Source organism: Corvus cornix, chromosome 7, assembly GCF_000738735.6.
Source record: "Corvus cornix cornix isolate S_Up_H32 chromosome 7, ASM73873v5, whole genome shotgun sequence".
Classification (NCBI taxonomy): Eukaryota; Metazoa; Chordata; class Aves; order Passeriformes; family Corvidae; genus Corvus; species Corvus cornix.
In genome coordinates, this window is record NC_046337.1 from 23,125,131 (window position 1) to 23,151,536 (window position 26,406).

Below are 26,406 nucleotides of genomic sequence, written 5' to 3' on the forward strand. Positions count from 1 at the left end.
CATACCAAGTGTTGGGGCACACTACGTTCTGTTAAGGATGACATGAAATAATTGTGTCTCAGTGTTTGCTGGTACTGCAGTCTCTGGTGGAATAAGCTCTGTAAGATGTAGAGATTACATACTGAAGTAGACCTTAAAAGCTAAAAACTGACAAGATTTTCTCACCTGCACACTGCCCCCCTCAAAAAACAACACACCAAAACCACAAAACTAAAACCACCCCTTAACCTGAGCACCAAAAACAAAGCCTAAGGGCTTTAAAAACCACTTCATTGAATAAACTTAGTTACTCTTTTGGGAAACACCATGTTAATTCATTTTAATTTCCTTGATAATTCTTGCAACAAATGCTTGTCATGGGAGGTTGTGAAATGTAGGGCTGTAAAACGTGACATCTATGAAAAACGGGGTTTTTTTTCCATTACTTTCACCGCATTACTGAATATCAATCAGTGAAGAAGAAGTGGTATTCTAATTAAGGACAGTGCTACTTTAGACTTTGCTCTTATTGACATAAACATTGTGTCTTAACCACTTAACTATTTAATCTTGAAAGAGTTTGCAGGAAACTGCTTGTAAGATGGGTAAGTGCTGCTCTTGTCTATCCTCATATGAAATAAGACATAAAACCCCTTGGGGTTGTTACCAGTTGAGTTTAGTGGCTGCATTGCTACTGCGTATGTCTAGTTATAGATTTAGCTAAATTAGCAAACAGAGTAATCAATGAGGTGAAGGAGATGAGTGCCCACATCTAACCACGCAGTAAGCCTTGTAAGCAAACGCGAGATAGCAGAGTTCTGCTGAAGCCCAGCAGTGAAGTGACTGTAGGAGAAAGGCTGACTGCATGCCTTGATCACCCTGCAGTAGAGAGGCTGCTGATCAACACCATGATCTCAGGCAGATTATCAGCTGCTCACAATTTGATCAGTATAATTTGCCATTTACAGGACTACAGAATCATTACATTTGGAAAAGACCTGTGAGGTTATAGAATGCAAACACAACTTAATACTGCCAAGTTCACCACTAAATCATGTCACCAAGTACTGCAGCTGTATGTCTTTTAAATACCTTCAGGGATGCTGACTCCACTGCTTCCCTGGACAGCCTCAATGTCTGTCTTTTAGTGAGGGACCCAGAACTGGACACAGGATTCAAGGTGTGGCCTTACCAGTGCCGAGTACAAGGGGATGATCACAGCCCTGATCCTGCTGGCCACACTATTCCTGATACAGGCCAGGATGCCACTGGCCTCCTTGGCCACCTGGGCACACACTGGCTTATGTTCAGCTGGCTGTTGACCAGGTCCTTTTCCATTGGGCTTTCCAGACAGTTATTTCCAAGCCTGCAACATTTGCATAGAGTTGAAGGTCTTGAGACATGATCTTAAAGATATTTTACAACCTAAATGATTTCATGATCATGGAAATTGCAAATTGGGCTAAGTGCAGCAGCTTAGTCTCTATCAGAGCTCCTTTCCAGGGATAATGCTGCATGGGACTCATTTCCTAGCTATAGGCAGGATCTAGAGCATCTTGAATATGGGATAGAGAATGATTTATGGCAGTATTTAGACACTGTAGGCATTTCTGTATATAATATCAGATTGAGACTTTGCATATGCCAAGGTTGTTAGGCATGCCTGAGAATAGGTAAGTACATTTTCATAAGGATACCTGAAAAGAGCAATGGTAACACAGTCATATGAATTCTGATATCTTCTACCTTAAAAATCATTTAGTGCTATATAGATTTCCCATTTTTCCTGTAGCACCTCATTTATTCCTACTTATAAATATTGGACCTCAAAATAAATCATTAGTGGCTCCCTTAGATCAAATGTTGTTTTGCTAGCTTTGAATCAGTGATTTAAAATTCACTGCTCAGAGGTCTGCAAATAAAACTTAAAATGAATCAATGAAAACCTTTTCTTAAAAAGTTGATACTTTCCTAAAGTGATGTGGCTCATTCTCAAATAGTGTCTGTAAAGGGATTGGTTCTCTTATTTGTTAAAAAAGAAAAATGACAAATTGCTTATTTCCCACAAGTGGTCTATTAAATCACCACAACTTTGCTACTGCATTGGGAAGTTTTATTTCCATTATATTTTTGTGTTTGCAACATTCCTGTACTGTAACAAAAGTGTGGTTATGATTTTCCTGCATGGAAGGTCAGCAGTGGAGAGGGAAAGAGGCAGTTACATATTGCTCATTAAATGAGAACAAAGGTTGGCCTTCAGTGAATGCTTGAATATCGAATGACTGTGTTACCCAGCCACACAGCATCACAGAAAACCTCTTCCTTCCCAAGTGAAAAGCAGCCCCTGATCAGTTTGAATGTTTTGCTTGAATGAATGCCAGTGACAATTGCATACTTTTGTTTCATTTATGTCTAAAGATTCATCTCAGCGCTCTAAATTGTCTTCTCAAATTACTCCAATACCACACAAGATATTAAACACTCTCTGAAGTATTCTGGGCACTCTTGCAGAAAAGACTCAATCAGAGTGAGAAGCAACATAACATTTATTACAGCAGTCTGTTATTTGAGTCCAGACTTCATTTTGAGTTACCGAGTGAGAACGTTAATTTATCTTTTATACGACATGCATTTATTCATAACTCTGGATTTATGCAATTTCCGCATTTGTATGTTTTCGTCATTTCTGCTAATAGCTTTTTCACAAACCACGCTGCAGTTGATGCAGTTGCCCAGGCTTGCTGGACAATTTTTAGATTTTGGGACAGGACAGAGATTTCCTATTCAGTGTCAGTGGACTTGCCATACAGCGGAGGCTTGTAAAGCATGATAGCCAAATATTCCTACCCTTTAACTTGCTTATATTCAATTCCACACGCTGCTTTTTTCCTCTGCATCGCCCAATTATTTTGAGTGGTTTATACAGCTTGTGTTTCCAAGTCTTTGCCCAGTTTGCTCTCTGGTACACTGTCTCATGTCATTCAAAAAATTTTTTTTCCACCCTAGTAAAAATAGCCTGTCTCCATTTTATTCCTCCCCCTCTGCCTTTTCTTTTTTAACATTTTAGCAAGTAGCATAAAAATACTCGATTTTAAAATGAAGTTTCAGATAATGCCAATCTGTGCAACCTGTAGTTTGTTCATTGAAGAAAATGAAGAGTGATGAATTTTTATATGGAGATCCAGTGTCTCCTTCAGTATTTTGATACTACTGAGCAGTTCAATATACAAAATTCCAGGAAATACTTCGGAGGGATGTTGAATCAAACATATGGTAACCTAAGATATAAGGTGATGAGAAATCAGTAAGTAGCTCTCAGCATTTCCTTGTCTTTCAAGCTATTTAGCCTAACATTGATATAAAAATAATCACACTCCACAGCCTGGTAGTGGATTGGTCATTTATTTTAATGTGTTTGAAATAATTTTGTTTCATATGATAACAGGACTTCTGGGTAAGCAAAATATCTCTAGTGTAAACATGAATGGTTTCCGATATGAAAAATAAAGTGTGTAATTTTCCTTTGTTTATTTAGACAGAAAGAGACAGTAACGCTTTGAGGACAGAAAAGAAATGAAGAATGAAATTTTTTCTAGATCTGTTTAATGCTTGATTTAAGACAGCAGAGGGTGGCAGCAAAAGTCCCAAACCACACCACTAATGAACTGAGAATAAATGAGCTAAAAATTACTGTATAGTAAAGAATATCCAAATCTGAGTTGAAGCAGAGAAAGCATGAGGAATGGGGAATCCATAGCTTTTTCCCCCCAGGCCCAGACAAGTTGTAACAATTGAAATCCAGCACAAAAACATTATTGAGAAAACACTATCTCAAATTCAATTCTAGCTTAAAAAAAGTATAGTAGGGATGAACTGCAAGAAAGTGGTGGAATAGCTCTCAGTTATAGAAGAAATATTCAATACCAGAGATTTAAGAAAGTAGAAACGATTTTTTAACTGTACAATAAAGAATCTTTCGGATATTTCTTAAATAATTTCTTTTTGTCATTCCTGTACGGTAATTTTGCATTCCTTTATGTATAGAATTAGGTATAGGTGTTTGTTTCATCTGGAGGATGTTAAAATCATGGCACATGGTATTTTTCCTTATGCATCAGAGGCCTCACTGCATGTTTTGCTTATGAGACTTGCTCTCTCCTTGACTTTGGGCATATTACTTTTCTATATACATTGCCTTACATAAAAAATAAGTAAACTTAAAAGACAATGTACTGCAGAACCTGTAGATAATTATCATGTTTTAAATTCAAAATAGTTGAGATGCCAATAAAAAGAAGTTGAGGACAAAACTCCCATCCGGGCCACTGATACTTTTGGATGGCCAAAACCTCTCTGCAGTGTCTGCTTTTTGCATTAGTGGCAGTCTGTCTCTTCTTGTGTGCTAGAAGCAATGAATGAATCCCCTGCCTTGGGAACTTGCGGCAAAGCAGCTTTCAAGCAGGCCAATGCCCTGCCCCATTTGATGGGCTGAATCAACTTAGGGTCCTGAACTGACAGGTGGTTTTGAGCAGTTTATGAGGGATTTAATTGGTGTGTGCAAAATGCAGCCTACAAGTTGAATATTACTTGGATATGCAGCAATTAATAACCAGCAGCCAATGCTGTTACCCTTGTCTTTGTCATTATTTTTTTTCTGATTGATTTCTGATTAAATCGATTAAAACACTTCCAGGTTGAAGATATTTTTGCTGTGAAGTAAAGGGATAATAAAATTTGCCCTGTACTTGTCAAGAAACAGTATCAGAACAAATGCATCATTACCAGAGGTCATCCCCACTCACCCAAATCCCAACATCATAGTTTTTGAATGTGTTTTTAGATTTTCTGTTACTCTCTAGAAACATACTACCATGGTATATGGCTTGCTTCTGTTCCCATTGAAATCAATAGCAAAATTTCCAGTGATTGATGGAAAATGCCTGTGAAAAATATTTCAAAAGCATCGTTTTCATTTTGGTAAATTCAATTTGTTGGCCAAAAATTAGGTTTCTAATTGCTTGCTTCAGTCATAGTTACAGAGAGACTGGCATCTCTTTATGTCATTTCCACTAGATTTATTCCTTCTAACATGCTCTAAAAAAGATCTAATGCCCAAATTTTAAGCCAAAATTGGTAGATAGACTCTTAGCTATATAGAAAGAATCCAAATTCAATGTTCAAGAACAATAAGAAAGAGCTCCGTGCTAACTCTTGCTGATTTACATTTTTTGTTGTTGTTGTATAAATACATCTTTTTGTTTGTTTACATGGCATGATTTCTCAAATATTCCAGTTGTCTTTTTTTGACTTTTAACCCTGAACTACACTTCCTGAACTGAAATTCCTATATATATTCCTATATATAAGTAATAGTAGTTTAGTATTGAAGCTATTTTTGCTGTGAAATAGGGCAAGAAGAAACGTTTGCTTCTTGTAGTGTGAAGGGGGCTGGTTTTGTATTTGTGGCATTTTTGTTTTGGTCACAAGTTGGTGTGGTTTGAACAAGTTGTTGGTTAGGTTCAGCTCTTAGTCCTTGGGGAGTTCAAGAGAACCACTGTGGAGCTTGGCTCAGGTGTAAGCCATTACTTTTGTTTTTAATACCTTTCAAAAGAAAAAGTCCATACTTGACAGAATCCCAGACTTGGCAGCTATTTAGAGAACTGTTTTCCTTGTGTACTGCTTGTTTGCTTCTTACAACAGCAGCTACTGCTTCCAGACAGCCTTCAGAACACACTTGAAGTGCCAGACCACTGTCCTTTTGTGCTATTACTAAATATAATTTTTTTCCACATGAGTCAACTGAGTGAAGATCAGATGTTTTAAAAAGGGTTTGATTTTCATTTGCCTGAAGGCTACTCTGCTAAAAAAAAAATTCAGTGACCTCATAGCTGAAAGTGACTGCAGATTTCCTATTAAATAACTCAAGTGCTCTGCACAGCTCTGTGAACTAGGATTATATTTTTGTTCTGATTTTTGTAATTGCATTTTTTATTTAAATGAACATTGTATAGACCTTGAGATATCCCTGTTGGTACACCTCTTTGGCTAAAATTTCCCTGATGCATTTGTAGGGTATGAAAATGCTGTTAAACTAGGCCAGCAGTCCCTGGTATGCTAGGATAGAAGGAAAAGCCTCTCTTTGGGTTCATTTTCATTATGTTTTCTCTCTGAAGTTCTGAAAAAAATGTGCTGTGCAGCTTGTTTCTTTCTTCCTGCAAACTTTTGTCTTCTTGTAGCTGGCTTTGGCAGCTACAGCCTAACCCATCTTCTTAGGCTTCTTCTAGCAGGAGCTTGTCATCCTGAAAAGGATACAGAATTTGCCAAGATGTTCAGGGAATGTGGGCAGCTTTTGCTGTTGGAACAGCCGTGTCCTCCCACTCATGTCACTGGGATGCTGTGTGGACTCTGTGGGTAATATGTGGGATTTGTAATTCTATGGGAGACTCCTTGATGGAGACTGAAGCTCATTCATAAGATATGGATGATAGTCATACTTGCAAAAGTACTGATAACTAATAAAGTGAAGTCATTCCACTTTCCCTTAGTACGGCAAGCAGAAAAGGTGTCTGTTTCAAGTCATCACAGATCTTGGCTCTAGCAGGAGCATGTTTCTTAGGGTGCAGTATTCAGAAACTGGTGGCACAATGTAAATAATTATTTAGCTGCCTCTGTGTGAGTATCTGGGCTCAGGATGATTTATTGCATGGATACCTATTGTGTCTGGAGAAGCTAGAGCTCTGTCTTCAATATGGCATCATTTCTTGAGTGTGCAGTCATGTCTGAGTGTTAATGTATTTTTGTCCTGATCTGATTTAACATGGTGCAGGACAGCACCTTTCTCCACACCCATCTGCAGCTAGCTGTGCTGTGCTGACCCTTGGTGTGCTGTCATCACAGCGAATGGGGAGGGGCACTATTTCAAAATTAGGAGGGCAGTGGAGAAGATATATCATCTGCCTGCAGCTAACATCTCATTCAGAGAATAATTTTATCCAAGGTTAATGGAAGATCAGACGCTGTATCAGCTGAAGTAAGATCACGGTGATCTGTTAAACATGGAGAAGCGTTAACTCCACTCCTGGACTTTCATGATGTACTTGCAGAATTTTGATGGGCTTTGACAGGTAGTGTTTGACTGTTTATTAACACAAATATCCTCTGTGCTGCTCTAAGTATCTATTGTTCTGTTTGTGGGAGGAAATGAAAGGTTTGGGTGGAGAGAAACAAGTGAGAGAAATTTTCTAGTATTTGTAAAGCAGTGACGTATCTAGCAGTGGCTGAATAAACAGTAAAGGGAATGCTCCCTACGCTGGGGTGGGTGAGCCCTGGCCAGCAGCCAGATGCCCCCCAGCCACTCACTCCCCCTGCCTCAGTAAAGCCTTTGATACTGCAGGTGAGGGCACCACCTTTGAGAGAGGGACCTGGTTTTTAAATACTTGAAGAGTCCTTAATCTAACTGCAGGATTCTTACAAGGGGCTGATTATAATGGGGTGTTCAGTGGTATCTGTGCTCTAAGGGAAGTCCTGAGGAGTTACTTGATAATGTTGTGATATAATGCAGGATAATGCCCCATTATCAAGGACTTGTAAACTTTGCCTGACAATTGTTGCAAATTACTTAAACCTTTCCTTAGGGTTTTTTGAAATAATATACTACTTTTTTCATATTCTGTGAGAAGGCAGAACAACGCATTTGTATTTGTACTGGGTAGTTGTTGGGAAGGGGAGTAAAAGACTGGGAGATGTGTTGGATTAAATAGTCAACAGATTCCTTTGCTGCAGAGCTACTTTGGAGCGACGGTATGTTCATTCACTCTTTCTCTCACATTTTTCTTTATTACGGTGCAGTTCAGCTGAGACTGACTTCCTCTTCGGCTGTCCATAAACTGTGAAACAGAAGGATGCAGAAGACTATCCCTTGCCTTTTTGTACATGAGTGATAAGAGCACAAGATCATTAATACAAGTTTGCTGCAAAGATGAGTTCAGAGGAGAAGAGTATATCTCCAGCTCACAAAACATCCACTCCATCACATAGAAGTGCCTCCTCCTCGTCATCGTCTCAGAGAGACAGGAGGCAGGTAAGGAAATGCTCTAGTTGTTTGTAACATCTGGTGGGATGATACTTTTATTCCTGTCATGTGGCTGTTAGTTCTTGCTAGCTCTGGATTTGCTTGCTTATAGCATTGGATGATATCACTACAGCCAAAAACTGTTGAGTTTTTGAATTTACTTCTTCCATTTTCTAAAGTGGTTTAAAAAAGATTTAAAAACAACATGGGCACTATGTACAGCACTGGAACAGGAAGTATAATCACATGGACAAGTAGGAAACATGCTCTGAAGTCTTTTGGGAAGTGATTTTTTTGGCAGCAGAAACCTACCGTTACATAAATTTGTTTTGTGTCATCTATGAATATCTCTTTTTGTAAATCTAACAACAGAGATGCATTATCACTTTAGAAGGTGGTAATTCAGTTTAAATATCATCTTGTTCATCCTTTATGTAAACACCTAACGTTTTAAATATTATTTTTTTTACTACAAATTAACCCTGATTGTACCATCTCATAGAGTACTAGTCTGGTTGTGGTAGACTTCCATTAAGAGACTCTTGTTTATGTGGATGTAATGCATCTTTTTTCCAGGATCTGCTTGAGATTAAGACTGTATTAATTAAATGGGGGTTTTTGAGGGCTGGCTGTACAATCTGGCCACAATATCAGTGGGAGCACTTCAGAAAGTATCAGAGCTATCCACTAGATTTCATATATGTTCTTACATGTATATTTTACAAATGAAAAGGTTGATACTGAAAAATTGGTTAGAACAGAAACATATTTTGAAATTTGATCCATGGAAAAGAGGCAAATAATTAAAAAAAACTAAAATAATTTGATGTACTATGCATTTACTTGAACGGCTTAGGAATATTTTCTCAGCTAGTTGTTTGGCAGCTCTGATACTATTTTCTCAGCTGCTGCTGAGGAAGTTTTTTCCCTTACCTCTTTTGAAAATGTTGAAGCCTGAGGATTTTTAATGCAAACTGTAAAATTTACAGCTTTGAATGTAAACAATCTCACCACAAGGTACATTTAAAATGTTAAATCAGGAGAAGAATTCTGATGTATGGTTAATAACAGGCAGGAAATGTGTGTGTAATTTTTTAAATAATTTCCATTGCTTAAGTAAATCCAAAAAGTGTTTTCTCACAGGTGATAATATTTTCCCTTTCATAGTGTACAGGATTTTGGATAGCTTTATTCAATTAATTAAGTCTTGGTTAGGATATAACCTCTTAATTTTTCATTAGTTCCATCTGGAGCAAGAATTTTGACGTCATTTTTTTAAAGCATCAGTGTATTTTATCTCCTACATTTAAACCCAAAGAAGGCAAATGCAAGAGTCTCAGGAGCTGCTGGTCTCAGCTAAGAGCATATTATCTGAGTTTTCTTTGTAATTAGGTAATTTGACATAACCATGCAACTAGGAATTAAAAACCAAATTTACCTCTTGGGAATACATTTTACCATAAATCTAATGGCTACCATATCTGTTACCATAGCAACGGTACAGAGCAAGGTATACCTGTCATCATAATGAAATGGATGCTTAACTTTAGGTCCATATTTGATCATGGAAACGTGAAGCATGATTTTAAAATAATGCTATAAAGGTTGATGGTGTGATGCATCCAGAGGATCCCATAAAGTGTGATGATGCTTAACGATGTACTTAGGCATGTAAATGTGGACTGGAAGGGCTACTCTGAGGCGTTTGCTTTTTTGCCTTAGTGCTTTCAGTGTTAAAGGTGGGAGAATGAACGGCTGAGCAATTTCTTCTGCAGAAAGAACTGCAGCGTGCAACGCGGCATGAAGTGCAGTGGTGCTACATCCAGGGAAAGGAGCATGCACATTTCCTCTCTGCATGGAGACACATTAAAACATCCATTTCATCCTACCATCCAGTGTAACAACTGCATTTTTAATTTATTTCTTTGCTTGTGGTATTATTTTGTATGTCTTGGTTTCCATAGGCTTTTGCCCAAACACAATGATAGCTAGGGGTTATGGGATTTTGGTTCAGGGGCTGTTGGATTTTACTTTGAAAAGTCTTTAAAATTGTGTCTTGCTGCCTCCTTGGACTCTTCAGAGCAGCTAGTAGGAAAGCACCCTTCCTAAATTGGTAATATAGATGAATATGGAAATTGATATGACTGGATGAAGTGCCAATGTAGCTTTTATTGTCATATGTCAGGATAACACTGGCTATTTCTGGATGGTTAATGACTGAAGCATTCTCATAATATAATTCTTGTTAAAGTCATACCAGCAATTATGGAACAGTTTCCCAATAAATTATGGTGCAGGAGGCTGAATGAGTGTGAACATGACTATGAGAAATCATTTCAGGGAGAGTGGAAAATGTCGTGCTGTATATAATGCTGGTATTTTACTGTAGCTTTTTTATTTGTACAATATACATCACCTAAGAGAATTAGCAGACAAAAGCTTTGACATTGCCAATTTTCAGGCTCCATGACTGAGTAATAGATAAATGAATAGACTAATGAAGCCAGCAATAGCTAAGAAAGTGATTTCAGATTTTTGTCATTCATTTCCATTAAAACCGTGTTTAATTTGGATGGTTAGACAGTAGAAGGCCCAGAAACAGCCTGCTCTGTTTAGCCCCTTAGTTGAATAGAGTGGGAAGGCAGTTGTGGTACCCTTGATAAGGAATACTTCAGAAGGGAGCAGCAGCAGATTTTCCTAGTGTGGAACTGTTGCAGAGCACAAAACCTGTCACTTCCACTGTCAAGAAGAGTCTTCGTACAAAAGGTAGCATAAAAAGTGCAATTCTGATAGCCTATTTTGTGGGCCATGCTGACAAGGGAGATTCCTGTTTTTTATCCCTTATGAAACTCTGAAAAGGCTAGCTATATACTGCTGCACAGCAAAATGGAGGAAAACTAACAACTCTTAGAAGTACAGCTGCATATGATAAAATCATATGTTGTATATTCAATTTTATGGGTGTAAGTTCTTTATATTCATAAAAAATATTCTGTATTTTATTTATTGACTAAGTATGCAACTCATAAGGCAGAGTGTAATACATTATATATTCTCTGCAGTGTGTGGGTAGGAATATTGTGCTGAGAAGAAAGAAGCAAATACATCATAGGGTTAATAATGTGCAGTTTGGCAAATTGGAGCCTGACCTCAGGCTGCTAAACTGAGGGAGTGATACAGAAGGAGAGTAATCATATTGAAACTGTGAACAAAGGGGAGATTTTGACCTTTCTGACCACCACCTAAAAGCTAGCTAATGCATGATATGAAAATGGATGTAGCAATGTCTTCTATATTGTGTGAGGATTTCTCTTGTAATGTCTTAATTTTCTTTTTGGTCTTTCATGGGGGAGAGACGATCAGCTGTTCTCTTGCTCTTTTTGTGTTTTTGTTTATCAGTTTGCTTTTTCAACAAATCCTTGCTTCTTTTCCTACACAGCAATCTCAAAAGAAGGAAAGCTTTTAGTCCTATAGCATTTAGCCTTGTGTTGTCACCTTTCTACTAGGAGAGCTTTCATATTTCAAACAATTATTGTCTTTTAGCTATTTGTAAAGAGTGAGAGGTGGGGGCTTTGAAGAAAGAGGAAGAAAGATTTTCCACAGCAGCAGTCTGCTTTTCAGATTTTAGTATGGCTTGTTGTTTGTTTTGGGTTGGTTTTTTTTCCCTTCTGTACAAGCAGTATTGACTAATAGAAGGGGTGTACACAAGGTATTCACAAAGGACTGAGTTTGGGCTGAAGATGTTTACCTGGCCATGAAATTTAGAAGCAGAGCGCAATTCCAAGGCTCTGGTCTTGTCTAAAGGTCTGCACTAGAAAATGCCTATTTAGCTTTTTACAACCACTGTATTTCATCGAAGTAGTCTCCTGAAAGTGGTGTTTCCTAAGGTGGGTATCACCATTTTGTAGATGCTTTGACAGTGCTGCGCATACAAGATTGTGATGTGATATAACCTAATATATTCCATGTGGAAGAGATGTCTGAGCACATTTATGTACCTTTTTTATTCTGAAGGTGGGTAGCAGCCTACATGCTTGCTCACAGCTGTCAGACTGATGTGACATCTGGGAAAAATATTCTTATTGGTTACCTGTAAATTTCACTTGTTTCTGTCTCTCTGTGACTTAAAAAGTAGGAAAGGCAAGGATGGATAGTTGTCTGGTGGACATAATACAGACCTCAGAACATGCAGCTTTACTCCTAGCTTTGCTTTGTAGCAAAGCATAGACTTTTAGAAGCCTTTTTACTTTGCTGTTGTTTGTGAGAATTATTTAATAATAGCTATTAACCTCTCTGAGAGTTTCAAACTAAAGAGGCTACTAAATGCCAAGTACTGTTGTTACAGTGATGTAATTCTCTTTTGCTAGCTTTCCTAATTAACTTTCTTCACATAAAACTATTGAAGCAGGATTAGAGAAGGAAGTGTTGAGTACTTCAAAAGCAACAACTCACTGGAGCAAGCAAATGTTCTGAGGGAGCCGAAGAATGAAATGCCAAAATTGTTAACAAAAACATGCAATTATTCTTTAACTTGATTAGTTGCTGCTACTCTACATTTTTTTTCCCTGTGCCTTTGACAGAGTGTGAAAACATTCCTTAGGTTTGGAAGGTAGTGGGTCTTACTTCAGTGTCTGATAAAATGTCTGAAGCGATGTAACTTTTAAAGCTGTAGAATACTCACGTGAATGTTACATTAGGTTCAATGCCATAGTGCTTGTTTTAAATGAAATCATAAATCTCAGATCTGTTAGATTTTTATCACTCAAATGGGTAATTTGATGAGTGAACTCAGAAGGTGGTTAAACTTACAAAGTGAAGCTCTCTGGACTACAGGTTTGTCCAGGGGTGGGATAGGAACCCCCTGCAAGTGATACTTGGAGGGAATGGGTACAGATTGATCCCAATGGTAAGGCAGACCCCCAAGTACTGATGCTGATGGGTGCATTGAAAGTGTGAGACATTCTCCAGCACTGGGAATCCTTGTGGGCAGAGCTGCTGGCATACACTGGCAGCAGCACGTGCCCTGGATCCCAGTACCCCTGGATACATCAGGCTGGCTGTGTGTGTGAAGCTAGCCTGCAGACACACAGCAGATGTCCTTCATATCGTGCCTGTATTTCTGTCTAGAATTTACCTGAGAGATAGACAGCAAACAGAAGATGTACATCTGTCCACGTGCACAGGATGGGCCTCTCCAGTCCATTTTTCGATATACTTGGATCATGACTTCTCCTGCCCTTTGTAATATCTTCACTGGTTTAGAGACAAGATCAGAGCGCAGTCCTGGAGATTAATAGATGGAGATGCTGTCTCTTCCTAAGAAAGACTTGGCCTTAAAGCTTTGAAGAGATAAAATGGTCTGGAACAGTCAAGGAGAGACAGTGATAGCATTCATACCAGGCTGTCCCAGGGGGCTGTGTGTACATGTTCTCTGAGCTTCATAAACATTGCTATCTCAGTTACCCTACCTCTAGGAGTGCTTTACAGGTTCCATGGAGAATGCTGAAGTTCAGATGTGGGCTATGAAGAAAGATTTATTTTTTAAAAAATATGTCAGTTTGATTAGAAATGGTGCCTGTAGCCATCTTCTATTACAAAACCAGGGAAATTGCTCTCATAAAAGCTTAATTACCCATGTAAATTTTGACAGATAATTTAAGGTGGTGTTTTCAGAACATGGTCACTTTTGCATTCCTCTTGTCTCATTTTTTTCCCTTCATGCATACATGTCCTACATAAGCATGTCTCATCCTTGAGGATACAAACTCGAAGTGCAACATACGCACGAATTTGGAAGGAAGAAATGCAACTCTTCTGAAGTGCCATTGAGGATTTCTGGGAAACAAATGGGGGAGAAGAAAGAGAACCATGATTGTATTTTCATTTCCTCAGTGGAGAGGAAATGCACAAAAGTGAAGAGGGAGGGTGATGGCAGGTATGATATGGAGGCTTCTGTTTTCTAGACACTCCTGTGTGATTGGGATTATCCACATTCAAAATATACAAATGTATTAGACAGAATAACTGTGTGCCTTAGTAATGCTATTTGCTGTTCCAACACCTCTCTTTTCCTGTTTTTATTAAATACTCTAGTGTGGAACTGAAAATGAAGTGATTACATAAAAATTTTTTTCCTCCCTAGTAGAATAATATTTCATGTAAAAAAAAAATCAGATTAAAAATTTTTCAACCCCCTCTTTTTCCTATCTCCTATATTTTTATACTGTGTATATTGAAGTTTAAAGGATATTGAGAAAGGCTAAGTAGGTTGCTTACAGGAAGAAGTGAAAGAGAGTCACAAGAAGAAAGGTCTCTCTTCTTCTGAACCTATGCACTTTTTTAAGGAAGGTCCAGCTTTTTCATTTATTATTTGTGTTAACATTGACTCCCTTTCATGTCTAGAATGTTTTCATTCATGAAAAAATTAACATATCAAGTAATGATTTTCTTTTGTGTATGTAATTTTATTTTCCTTCCTTTTTTCTTTAACTATCTCAGCATCATTAAAATGAACTGCTAGCCTGAGACTATTTAACAAAATATCAAGCCTTTTAATTGTGATTATTCACTAGTCATAAAAAAAGCTTTGTATCATTAGCTAAAATCTGAATTCTCTCTGTCAGACACTGTAAATTTATCTGTTTGCACTATCTTAAGGTAGGTGCAAAGGGAGAAGATTGTCATTGACACTGAGGCTGTGACTTGGTAGTTGTTCCAAACCATCGTTCTGGCAAAAGGAAGGTTGCTGTTACAATGACAGGTAGCTCTTTTCTCCTTTATCCAGTTGTGCTAATGATTCCCTCCAAGAAGATCTTCATCGGAGCAAGAGCTTATTTGTCTTCAGAATTTGTTGAAAAGTACCTTGAATAGCAAAGTCTTCCTTGCTTCCAGAGCCTAAAAGCATTGACGTGAAGTACAATACAAAGCTGGAGTTCTGGAAAGGGCTGACAGACAGCTCCTGAGCTAACAAATCCTTGACATTTTTGTTATACAAGAAGGGTGTACTTTGCATATCCCAGGAAAGAAGCAGGCAGACGTACCTGGATATTATACATATGCTACAGAGCTGCATATTGTCTTGCAGTAAAAAGGTTACAAAGAGACATTTCTGTACAAGCTGAGCATGTGTTACAGTAAGAAGAAAAATATTAACTGTGTGTGGTATTCACGAAGTATTTTGAAGTTCCTTTGTCAGTTAGCTGATAGCTGAGATTGCTGAAAACAGCTGTGGAGCAGTGCCAATAGAAAAGACTGAGGATAAGAATAGGACCATGACTGCTTTATAAAAATTTAAAAAATGTGCTAGAAGATAGAAGAAATGTATTGATGAGGTATGGTTGTTTTGCTTTGCCCTCGCTCTTCCCTCACAGTTATATTCAAGAGTCTGTCTTTCTTCCAACATTAATGGGGGAAAGCCAGAGCTGGCTGAGAGGCAGCTGAAGATAAAAGCAAGTTTCAAGGTTATAACCTTGAAAATAATACAGCCTTTGCAAATAATATTGCAGCTTAACTCGGCATGTATCACAGCTTGTTTAGAAGGTAGTAAAAATTGTCATATGCAGTCAAGTCTGTGTCTACCTTACTGCTTCTGCTGTGTTTCAGATAACTGGAAAATAGTGGTTTTTTTAATTGAGAGAACGTGATTAAACATTGCACTTCATACTAAATGGAATTCAAATAAGAACACAGTTTTGCTAGGTTGCAAGAAGAATTCCAGTGAATAGCAAATAATAAAAGATGCGCTGGTTAGCACTTTGGATTGAAAAAGAACAGTACAAAAAACTCAGACAGGAAAGCTCTATTTTGAATTGCTGTCATAGGACAGTGTATGCCTAGGCCCCATGGTTATGGGTGTTGAAGACTGCTAGAATGCTATGACCAACCGAAACGATCCATCAGATCGTTTTCATTAATTGTTAACCACATGTTGTGCACATTTCTGAACTACAGAGAGTCTGTGTCCAATGTAACTGATGAAATCCTCACCAGCTTGTCTTTTTCTGGGAAATTAATAAATTATAAATTATAGAGATGTCTTTGCATTAAATATAATTAATTCCATTAAGTAAATAAGCAGTGAAGCAGAAGGGAGAGGCATGAGTGTCAGACTTGTCACTGGATTTTCTGTCTCTACTTACTCAAAATCTCTTTTCTTTCCTTGCCTTTCCTGTGAAAACAGTTGAATGTCTTTTGTTTTAATGGGAAGTCAGATTTAGTAAACAAAAGTTAGGGTCTTCAGCCTCTGGTCTGACGGAGACCAGCCCTGCCAGTGGAATGGGAATCAGAGGAAAAACAAAGGAAAACCTGGGAGTTGAGATAAGAACAGTTTAGTAATACAATAATGATTGTAAGGGAAAGAAAGAACAAGAAAGAGAGAAAGAAATAAAACCCAAGAAAGGCATGTGATGCCCAATACAATGGCTCACCTCCTGTTGGCCAAGGCCCAGCCCATCCCCCAGCAGTGATCGGCCTCTCACGTCCAACTCCCCCAGTTTATACACTATGCTTGACATTCTATGGTATGGAATATCCCAAGGACCAACTCAGGTCACCTGCCCTGGCTATGGCCCTGCCAGCTCCTCATGCACCTCCTCACTGGCAGAGTACAAGAAACTGAAAAGTCCTTGATTTAAGGTAAGAGCTACTCAGCAACATCACTGTGCCTTCAACACTCTTCTCATACTAAATCCAAAACACACAGCACTGTAACAGCACTCAGAAGAAAATTATCTCTGTCCCAGCCAAAACCAGAACAGTGAGGTGCATGAGTCATTGAACTCCAAAGTAAGGAAAGAAATTGGCAAGATACATGGAAGGATATTGTAAAATATGTTTTCCATTCTTGCCTTCCAGAGAAGATGAGAATATGATGCAACGTCATAGTGCTATTTTATTTTCTCCATCAATTTCCTCTCCCTCATGTCTTTGGGGAAAAAAGGAAAAAAATGCAGGGTGGAACAAGCATTTGTGTTCCCCATATGTTGGCTTGCTAGGGCTATTTTGAGGCAAATGTGTGTCACATATGTATGTTGTAGATAATCATAAAAATGAAGGAAGGATTGTAGTTAGGATGAAGATTTTGCAATAGAATTACATAGTAATTTGAATTAAACTTGTAATTCTGTTGAATTAGTTTTCAAGAACACACAGAATTTGCTAGTGCTGGCGTTTTCCTCCAAGAGAAACCAGCTATAGTGCATAGGTAATCCTGAAACCTGAGGGGAGTCTGGAATGCAGCAATGCAGACATTGATTTTGTCTGTCTGTATTTTTGGGATGAGAGGAATAAGAGTACCAGGTTGATTGATATGCCTAGTTTAATGGATTATTATTCATTTTCTGGTTTGATTATAAATAAACCCCAGAAGCTATATTGGTCTGCCTCTTTCTTCCTTCTTATCAGACTTTTTTTTACTGCTTCCTTTACCAACTCTGTTTTTCATGTTAAAATACAAAAAAAGCCTTGATAATAATTTCAAGATCTAAATAATTTTTATTTCTTTGATTCCAAATAACTAAATTCTTCCACTGTAAAATTAGCTGCTTTTCAAAATGTCAAGCAATTGTGTGATGTCTAGTTGTAATTTTGCAGAAAAATAACATGCATTACTGGAAAACACTTTGCACCAAGTAATGTCTCTTAATATTATGCTAGAGACATGTCACAAATCTAAAGAAATGATTTTGTGTCAGTGTAATGGTGGTCATGAGAAAAGAGAATTGAAAAGCAAACATATATAGACAATGAGCCAACACTTCTGGAAGTAAGGAATGTAAAGAAGACAATTTTATTTGGAAGGTGTTCATTTTCTAATTTTCAAACAAATAGTTGAATAAGTCAGCATTCATTAAAGTGCTGCTGGCTAATAATGTATTTCTCAACTGAAGTGGAACTGTAATGACTGAAGGCTAATTAAAAAAAAAGAAAAAGGCGCAAAACCTTCCTGACTTAAAATCATTTAATTGAAAATGTTACTGGAAATCTGGCAAGCTAAGGGCTGTTGGGCTACTCCTCTCTAAATATCGTACAAAATGAAATTGCAGTTATGTAACAACAAACTGCACCAGCTGCTACATATGAGACCTTCTGAACATCTGTGTTGGGCATTGCTCCATCTCAGGATGGATGGATTCCTGCCTGCCAGACAAAACTGGCAAGAAAGTTGGGAATCATCCTGATTATACTAATCGAGAGACATTTTAATTTGGTTCTTTTGTATATTGTTAAAGTGTGATACTGTGTATAAGTAGCATTTCCTTTATTAGGTGAGAAAGCTTATCATTATCATTAGGAACTTTGTGATTCTCAGCTCAAATTAGTTTATTAAATTACTTGATATGTAACACAGACACTTGTGCTACATACATACAAATTTTTTTTGTCATCTGACTAGTAAAATACACTGGGCTAAATAAGTAGATTGGACTTCCTTTAATAAATCAGAAGTTTTTAAAGCATAAATGACGAAGCTTTTTGCTGGTTGACCCTTGAATAACATAATACTGTTGATTTTCCGCATTCTTCACTGTAAAATTTAATTAAAGTGAACTGAAATTAAATACTAATTGTTGTTGTGTGGTGGCAAGGATGCTTATTAATCTCCACTGACAACAGAGACACTCCCCATATTTTCCTATTCTCATTCACAGTTGCAACTTGAATAAGAACAATGAAGGTCTGTGTGTTGCTCTGCAGCAAGATGTGGTCTGTGTTATACACATGCATTTAAATGAATAGCTGTGTTTATTTTCATTTAGTTTGGTTATGGTCCTTGTGTACTTAATAATTTGTATAAACAATAGTATTTACACTGCTGTTTGTATGTGCTTTTATATTCCCTGATTGTTTCTGCTGTCTCTGGTACCTGGGTAATTTCTTCAGTCAATGCAAAGAAGCTTAATTGTGAACAAAACTTAATTGGCATTTTCAGTTGAGAAAAACATATGCTTCTCAGAGGGTAATTGCAATTGCAAGTTTGTCATTGTGCTGCATGTCCTGGAAATGAAGCAGTTTTATATTATTCCAAAGAGATACTAATGACGTGTTGTGGTAGAATTCTTGCCAAATAGTAGTGTGAGATGCAGCAAAATTTCACCAGAGAATGAAATGCAGATCCACACATGAGGGTTGTGGTCATTTTCTCTTGTATCAAAAATGCTTTTTCTTTTATAAATAGGAGCGAAACATTTCTGGAAAATAGAAAGACATGTTTAGATGTCTTTTAAGAATAGCAGTTTTTTCAAGACTAGTTGTGACATTATGTATTTCATTTTTATTACAATGCTTTGAAGATATAAAATTTTATAGTATTGTCATATGTAAAAACAGCTGCAGTGGTTTAAGATCACAGTATTCCATGAATGTTCACCAGCAAGCCCATCATCTGAGACACAGTAACTGATCTTGTTAATACCTGTAATCTATTTAAAAGCATTAGTGTGGTGAGTTACTTTATCTCAGTTGAGAAGCCAGTAACAAAATGCTAAGGTGTGATAATGAATATTTTAGAGGCAGTAATATCTTATGTGAAGAAGTGAATGTAGGGCAGTGCTGACTGCACAATATGTGCACTCAGTGTCTTGTATATTAACAGAAAACATGATAGGTCTGGTTAGGAGTACTTTGTGTAGGTAAGAACTGCATTACTTGTCTTTCCTGGGTTTTTTTTAGTTCACCATCATTTCTAGGTTAAACAGAGTAATTAATTAAAAACCCAGTAATAAAGAAAGAGAAGTATATTGCCTCTGAAGGCAAACTATTTGTGCATTTAAGTCATGGATGGGTAGTGTTTTTTATGTTTTGAGCCATGATGTTGTCTTTAATTATTTTTTTAGAGTGTTCATATTTTGGAGCGAAAGGCTTCTTCAGGAAGCACAGACCCTTCTTTAAGCAAGCAGTTCCTTGAAAGCGATCATCTCTCTCTATCCAAGGTAAGCAAAAGCCTGGGATGGAATCTGTGTAGTGAGTTTCCCTCTAGAGTTACAAAGTAGTTAGACTATCACTTTAGGGACAGTGTTTTGTATGATTCCATGATATTCCAATGATACCATTGAGTATATTGTGAGTCTGCCCTGGAGCTCATTGTTCCGTAACTGAGGTGGAGGAAGAGCCAGTAATCTTTAGTAGATGTTATATTACCAAAATTCAGGTGGTTTTTTGTTTTTTTTTTTTTTCCCATGGATGGCCTAGGAATAAATTTTGCTATCTCAGAGTACGGGGCTAGAAGGGACTTTGATGATCCTTGTGTGTTCCAACTCAGGGTGTTGTATGATTCTAAGACTTTGAGAAAATTTTCCAGTCCAATCCTCTTATTAAGGAAGAGCAAATCATATCCAAGTCTAAAATTGCTCCTAACAAATATTAGTTTAAAAAATATGTCCTAATAACATCCCTTGAGGGTAGTTTGAAATTTAAAAGCTCTTGCTGAGACTTTCTTTCCTGAGGCAGAGAAAAGGATGGAACTGCAGGGGTGGCACCACCCTTGTGACACCACCCTCATGAGAGGTGGAGCCGTGTGTGTGGTGTTTTGAAGTCAACTTCTTTTTGGGTAAATTCCTCAGTTTTGGAATAAGTGATTCTAAACAAGTCTAATTCCACATAAAGCTTCATTTTATGATACTTCATATCCAAAAGTAACATTGTTACTGAAAAGGTGAGGATGCTGTGATGGAATATTTGGTGGAAAAGAAAAATCAGAAATGTAATGCCTGAAGTTCTGAAACAGACCTGGTAAAACAATTTCAAAAGGAAATATTCTGTTCATCCAGGGAAAATGAAATGGTTTATTTTCTTTTATTTGGAAAATAAATATTTTGCAGTCAAAAGTTGAGAAAGAAGTTGGTAATGGTTCCCTTAATCCCCATACATGGGGCATGTGCAGACCCAGGGACTGAAGGCTGTGATTGTGTTCCCCCAGTCATGATGCTTTGCACTGGGCTGCTTCTCATGAAATACCTATGGAATCACTGAAGTCCTGAAGTACTGGCGCTGTACTTGAGAATTGTCCTTGGATGAGGATTCCACAAGCATATCAATTTCACTGTTTTTTTCCCATTTTTGTCTCTCCTTCATAATGACCCTTGTATTGGGCATGGCTCAACACTCCAAAACCGTGGGATGAGGCGCAGTTAGGATTTTTAGGGGGTTTTAAGAACAGCTTGTAGCACTGATGCAGCAGGAGACAAGTATCCACACTGCACTGAATAATGGCTCATTTTATCCCTCTGTATCTGGCCTTTTGTTTAAATGAAAAGTTATATGAGATTGTGTGATTTCTAGTTGAGAAGTAATCAATACTGATGTTATCTAGTAGATAAAAGACTTATGCCTGCAGCTGATCATCTAAAGGAGAAATCAATATGGTGAAGCATCTGTTGGCAGAGATGCAGAGACTCTCTGCTTGCCCCAGGGGACTTGGAGTTTAATTTGTCCCCCTCAAGTGCCAAGTACTTCCTTGTAGGGAAAAAGTAATACATATGTGCTTCCCTTCACAGAATGGAAATAGATTATTGAAACAAAACATGGGGAAGTAAAAAAGGTGGATTTTGAGTATGGCATTTAAAGACAATAGGATAGTTAGTTTATGCTTATTCAGGGGAAAATAAGCTGAATAAAGATTTATATTAAAATTTACTACAGTATGTATTATTTGGGATAGAGCTTTTCACCATTCTCAAAATACCAAGACCTTATTGAAAATATTAGTTTTGAAATTTGCTGTTACATTTGCAACTATATTTTCATAGTAGTAATATTGATGTTATCAGGGCTGTGTAATTTATTTAGAGGTGTTAGGAAAGACTGACAGCGCTTGGCTTTGAACAGTTTTTTAGGAAATGTGGAGACAAACAAGTTTTTTTTCCCTTTAAATGTTTGATGCTACATGACCTCCTTCCTTTCTTGATAACTTTTCATAACATTGCTGGGAATTATGACAGATCAACTGAGAAAATGCAATTTTACAGCTTTTTAAGGTATAATTAGCATAACATTAGTATGGCTTCCTCATAGTCTGAGGAAGCTGGCAATAACAGATTTTTAAACTGATGCAGAATACTTTTGATTACAGTAGTAGCAAGAGTATAGAAATACAGGCATGACTCTGTCTTGTTCTCTTCAAGAATATTGTTCTTTGTTGCAATTATTAAAGGATCAGGGGCATGGATCATTGATAGCATTATGGGATCAATAAAAGAACTGTAGCAATAGGTCTGTAAGCAAAAGGCCTGTGTGTGAGAAAAACTCTCCATGAGAAAATTCTTGTGTGAAGAAAAAAAAACAGGGCTGGGAACAAAGAGGGAGTTTTGAAACGATGCAGCTGTACTGATAAGATGTGCTAACCGGGAGAGAAGGGAGGTGGACTCTGAATTCTTTTAATCATAACATAGCAGTAGAAGCTTGCCAATGCAAGTCCAATTATGTAGAAGTAGAAATTCGCTTTGATAGGTTTTAAGCCACTTAAGAGTTAACAAGCTGGTATACTATATAAGTGCCTCTGGATTGCTAATAAATGGAGTTTTGCTCTTATCAACCATATTGGTTTTGGACTGCAATTTTCTCCCCGCTGCCGAAGCCCGGGCCTCTCTTCTTTTTACAATTCCAACAGTTCTTTACCTGTTAACTGTGTTACATTGTAAATCTGGCTTGAGCTGCGCCAGTCACCATGCAAAAGAAGTGGTGTATACCAGAAATATGCTTTAATTGGCTCCATGAAAGGCATACAACTGGTTGTATCTCAAATGATACAACCAGTGTTTTTCTCTAGAGAGAAAATTAGTTAGCTTTTCTATAAATTTCTCATAATACAGTGAAAATTAATGCAGGAAAATAAAAAAAAACCCTACCTTTTGCAGTTTTCTGGAGGCTCAATTAGCCAGTGAAGCTGTGTCATAAAATGCCTTTGTAGATTATCACTAGCTGCACTCAAAATCAACAATAAAGCAACCTCTTCTGCTAGTTTTTCTGATTTGGAGGAAAAACTGGGACATCCAGAACCAATGTAGCTTGTACTTTATAGATCAGAAAATTTAAATTTCTTTACGATTAAGAAATAGCACGAAGGGCACTGTTACTATACACCTTACCTGCTAAGGGTTAGACTTCCAAAAATGTTTATATTTAGTGGTTTTAAATGAGATACAGCTAGACATAATATAATGACCATGTAGTTTGGTACCTAAATAGGTTGATTGAAAAGCCTGGCTCCTACTCATTATCTTGCACTGAAGAATTTATGCCACTTGTAAGTGCAATTTTTCACCATGTGTGTGCACATTTAATTAATCAATGTGTCTTCATGCTTTTTCACCAGGAACCTGACAGCTGGGAAATCATAGAGGGTCTGAAAATAGGCCAGACCAATGTCCAGAAGCCAGACAAACATGAAGGTTTCATGCTGAAAAAGAGAAAATGGCCATTAAAAGGTTGGCACAAGGTAAAGGTCTCATTAACCAGTCAGAATGTTATTACCTTATTTTATGAGTTGGGAATTTTTTTGTCTAGACGAAATTAGGATGTCAAATAAATACCCACAATTTTGGTGTATGACTTTTTCTTCCAACTGTGTACAGAATTAGTTTGCAGACACAGTTCATGGCTCTCAAATCACAGTGCTCTCTGCCTAAGGTTGTATTCAAAATCCAGATGGAATTTGTAAATGCTGCAGATGTCTTGTGTCTTAAGAGGTTTAATCAGTACCCCTTTTTTTCTTTCCAGTCTATTATAACAAAGTGTAGCTGTGTACTCTAACATTGCTTTGAGTTTACATTGAAGTTACACAGCAGAGGAGAGCTGATGGACTTTTCCATGTATCCAAGGTGTTTGTATAGGAGAGCATTCCCCTTCAGATCTGCTGACAGGAGACTTATTCAGCTTTGTCCCCAAATTTTTTTGTCTTCTTCACTGGAATCTTCATTGTGGGCATACAGTGGGACTATGCATTTTTGCCGTAAGATATCTCTATTTAAAAAAACCCCAAAACACCCCAAAATTCAACCCCAAATCTCCTGATTCTGTTTAGTTAATTTGGATACATATCTCCATGCATGATTCTGCCTTTTGTTAGCCTTACACTTGGTGTTCTTAAACCATTTTGTCTCTATTTAATACCACAATAATTGCATTTCCTACCCCCCCCCCCCCCCTTTTAGCAACAAGATGTGTGGTATTGATGCTCATTCATATTTTTGTTCCTAAGGGTACTTATAGTAGAATAATTTTCAGGGACAGAATGATTTTTACTACAAAAGGTAGTGAAATAATTAGCTATTCATGGTGTTTTTTCTGGGAAAGCACTAACTTTTGGGGTTTTTTCTTGCTAAACACTGTGGGAATTAGTTAGGTCTGAGTCTAAATGCAGTCCATACTGGTGTAAATTACAGTTTTTTCCTAATTTTTCTCTTCTTTCTGCATGTTGTGCTATGTTATACATATGCCTGCCACCCTTTATTTCCTGCATGCTTATCTACATTAGATGTTTTGGCTTTGTTTTACTTAACTAGAGTTTGTCGTTTCAGCAGCCAGATACTTAGGCATTACCTGAATTTAGTCTAGACAAATTAATGGATTTCAAACTGACATAGCTGAAACATGAAAAAGCGTACCAATCCCCCACCCCCAACAAATCATTCTGACCCTCCAAAAAAAATCAGTGAGTTATGTAAGAATTTATGGAATAAACCACTGCTCCCACACCTTTAAAATACATTATATTAATGTGTTGCTATTTGGCCAAGTGTCTGTTTTGGTAAGGAACTCATTTATAGGTGAGTAAAAGGAGTCCAACTTTCAAAGTTCTGTAAAGGTGATTACTGATGATCTGGATTAATTTAGAGCAGTTACCTGTGTAGATAATTTTTAATGTGATTAAGAACTGCACATTTTAGCATCCCCCTCTACTCTGCCCTACATTTCACCTTGGGAGCTATGCTGAACTTAGGTTTTGGAACTTTGGGTTTGTTAATAAGTTTATTTTTTTTCCAACGCCAGCCTGGATATCTCAGAGTTTCCATAACAATACTTTGTACTGAGGGTCCAGTGAGGAACTTCAGAGACAGTAATTGCAGCAAGTGCTGTGTTAGTGTTCTGCTAGAAAAGCTGTATATAGCATCTTTTGTCTATGGAACATTGCATGTCATATTCTGACAGTCCTGAATGTGCTTTAGTAGCATACCAGGTGTAGTGTGTGCAACTTGGTGAACTTACCATTCTCTGAAGTGCGGTGTGCTTTGGAATGAAATGATGATGAAAGATAATTTTCTTTTGTGTATGCAGCTTAGAGAGCAATATGACATGAATATCATGTTCTTGTGAAGTCCATTAGTGACCATACCTACCTAAAAAAAACCCCCCAAAATGTTCCTGTTGTTTCGACATCTTATTCAAGAAGTTATATCTCCAGGTGTGCTGGTTTCAGCTGGGGTAGAGAAAAGCACTGTTTTCCTGCCCTGTGTGAGATATTGGTACCATCTGTTGTGTGACTGACATAATTTCCAGAACTTTGGGGGGATTTTCTGCTAACTACTGACCCTGCTCATAGTGTTAATTTAACAGGTTTACCTAGGGAAACCGTTGTCCTTCCTTTCCATGTCACAACAGCTTTGAGAAACAAGCAGAATATTTTGCTGTGTTCTGGGTTTTTAACATAGATTAATGCCTTAGGTTACACTCTAAAAATAGGAATTATGTGCTATTACTTTGCATGTTTTTAAAGTTAGCGATGATAAACACAAATTAGTGAATCTCATTTCAGGTCCAGTTTCCTGCTAGGCTTTATCTTTGTGCTGTGCGTCGAAGTCAGCATTAACTTGACAGCAAAGAAGCTTGAGTGATCTGGTACAGACAAGCTAGGGAAGCTTTAATGGAGGGAGAAATACAGTGTGAATAGGGGATTCTGCTCTCAGTTCTAAGTCGGAACTGCTCAGCAAAATAAAGGTGTGGCAATAGCACGGGCATCATCAGGTTAGGCCAGTCCTGGTAACCATGTCAGGGAAGATACAGTGGCTCGCCCTGTATCACTAACACCTAAAACATCAGCCCTTCCATGACCTGGGAATGTTTCTGGGAACGCGGCAGTATTTACTCTGGTACTAATACCTGTATTACCTAGATTAACACTAGAAAAGGTGTCTTCAGCATGAACTGCAATCTCTTCTTTACTTCACTGAGTAGAGGTCTGCCACAAGGCACAAAGTTTTGGATGGTAGACCATGGTCTCTCAGATGGTCTTCCTTTTGAGATGTAGATCTTGCACTAGGAAAAAGTTCTCAGTTTCTGGATAGGGAAGGTAGGTTGTTAATTTGAAATGTGACCAGATTCTGAGGGAAGAAAAACAGGAAGAAAATTAAGAAACAGATGTA

The 26,406-nt window shown here is 37.6% G+C and overlaps 1 protein-coding gene across 6 annotated transcripts in view; it reads left to right on the forward strand.

The window, feature by feature from the left end:
* The window catches only part of OSBPL6 (oxysterol binding protein like 6), a 102,061-nt gene that overhangs the window by 36,540 nt on the left and 39,115 nt on the right, over positions 1 to 26,406 (forward strand). For all 6 annotated transcript variants that reach the window (XM_039554647.1, XM_039554645.1, XM_039554649.1 and 3 more), the window contains exons 2-4: positions 7,828 to 8,059; positions 19,885 to 19,980; positions 23,361 to 23,483. In XM_039554647.1, coding sequence (XP_039410581.1) covers positions 7,958 to 8,059; positions 19,885 to 19,980; positions 23,361 to 23,483 — 321 coding nt within the window. In that variant the 5' untranslated portion in view covers positions 7,828 to 7,957. The remainder of the gene's footprint in view (positions 1 to 7,827; positions 8,060 to 19,884; positions 19,981 to 23,360; positions 23,484 to 26,406) is intronic.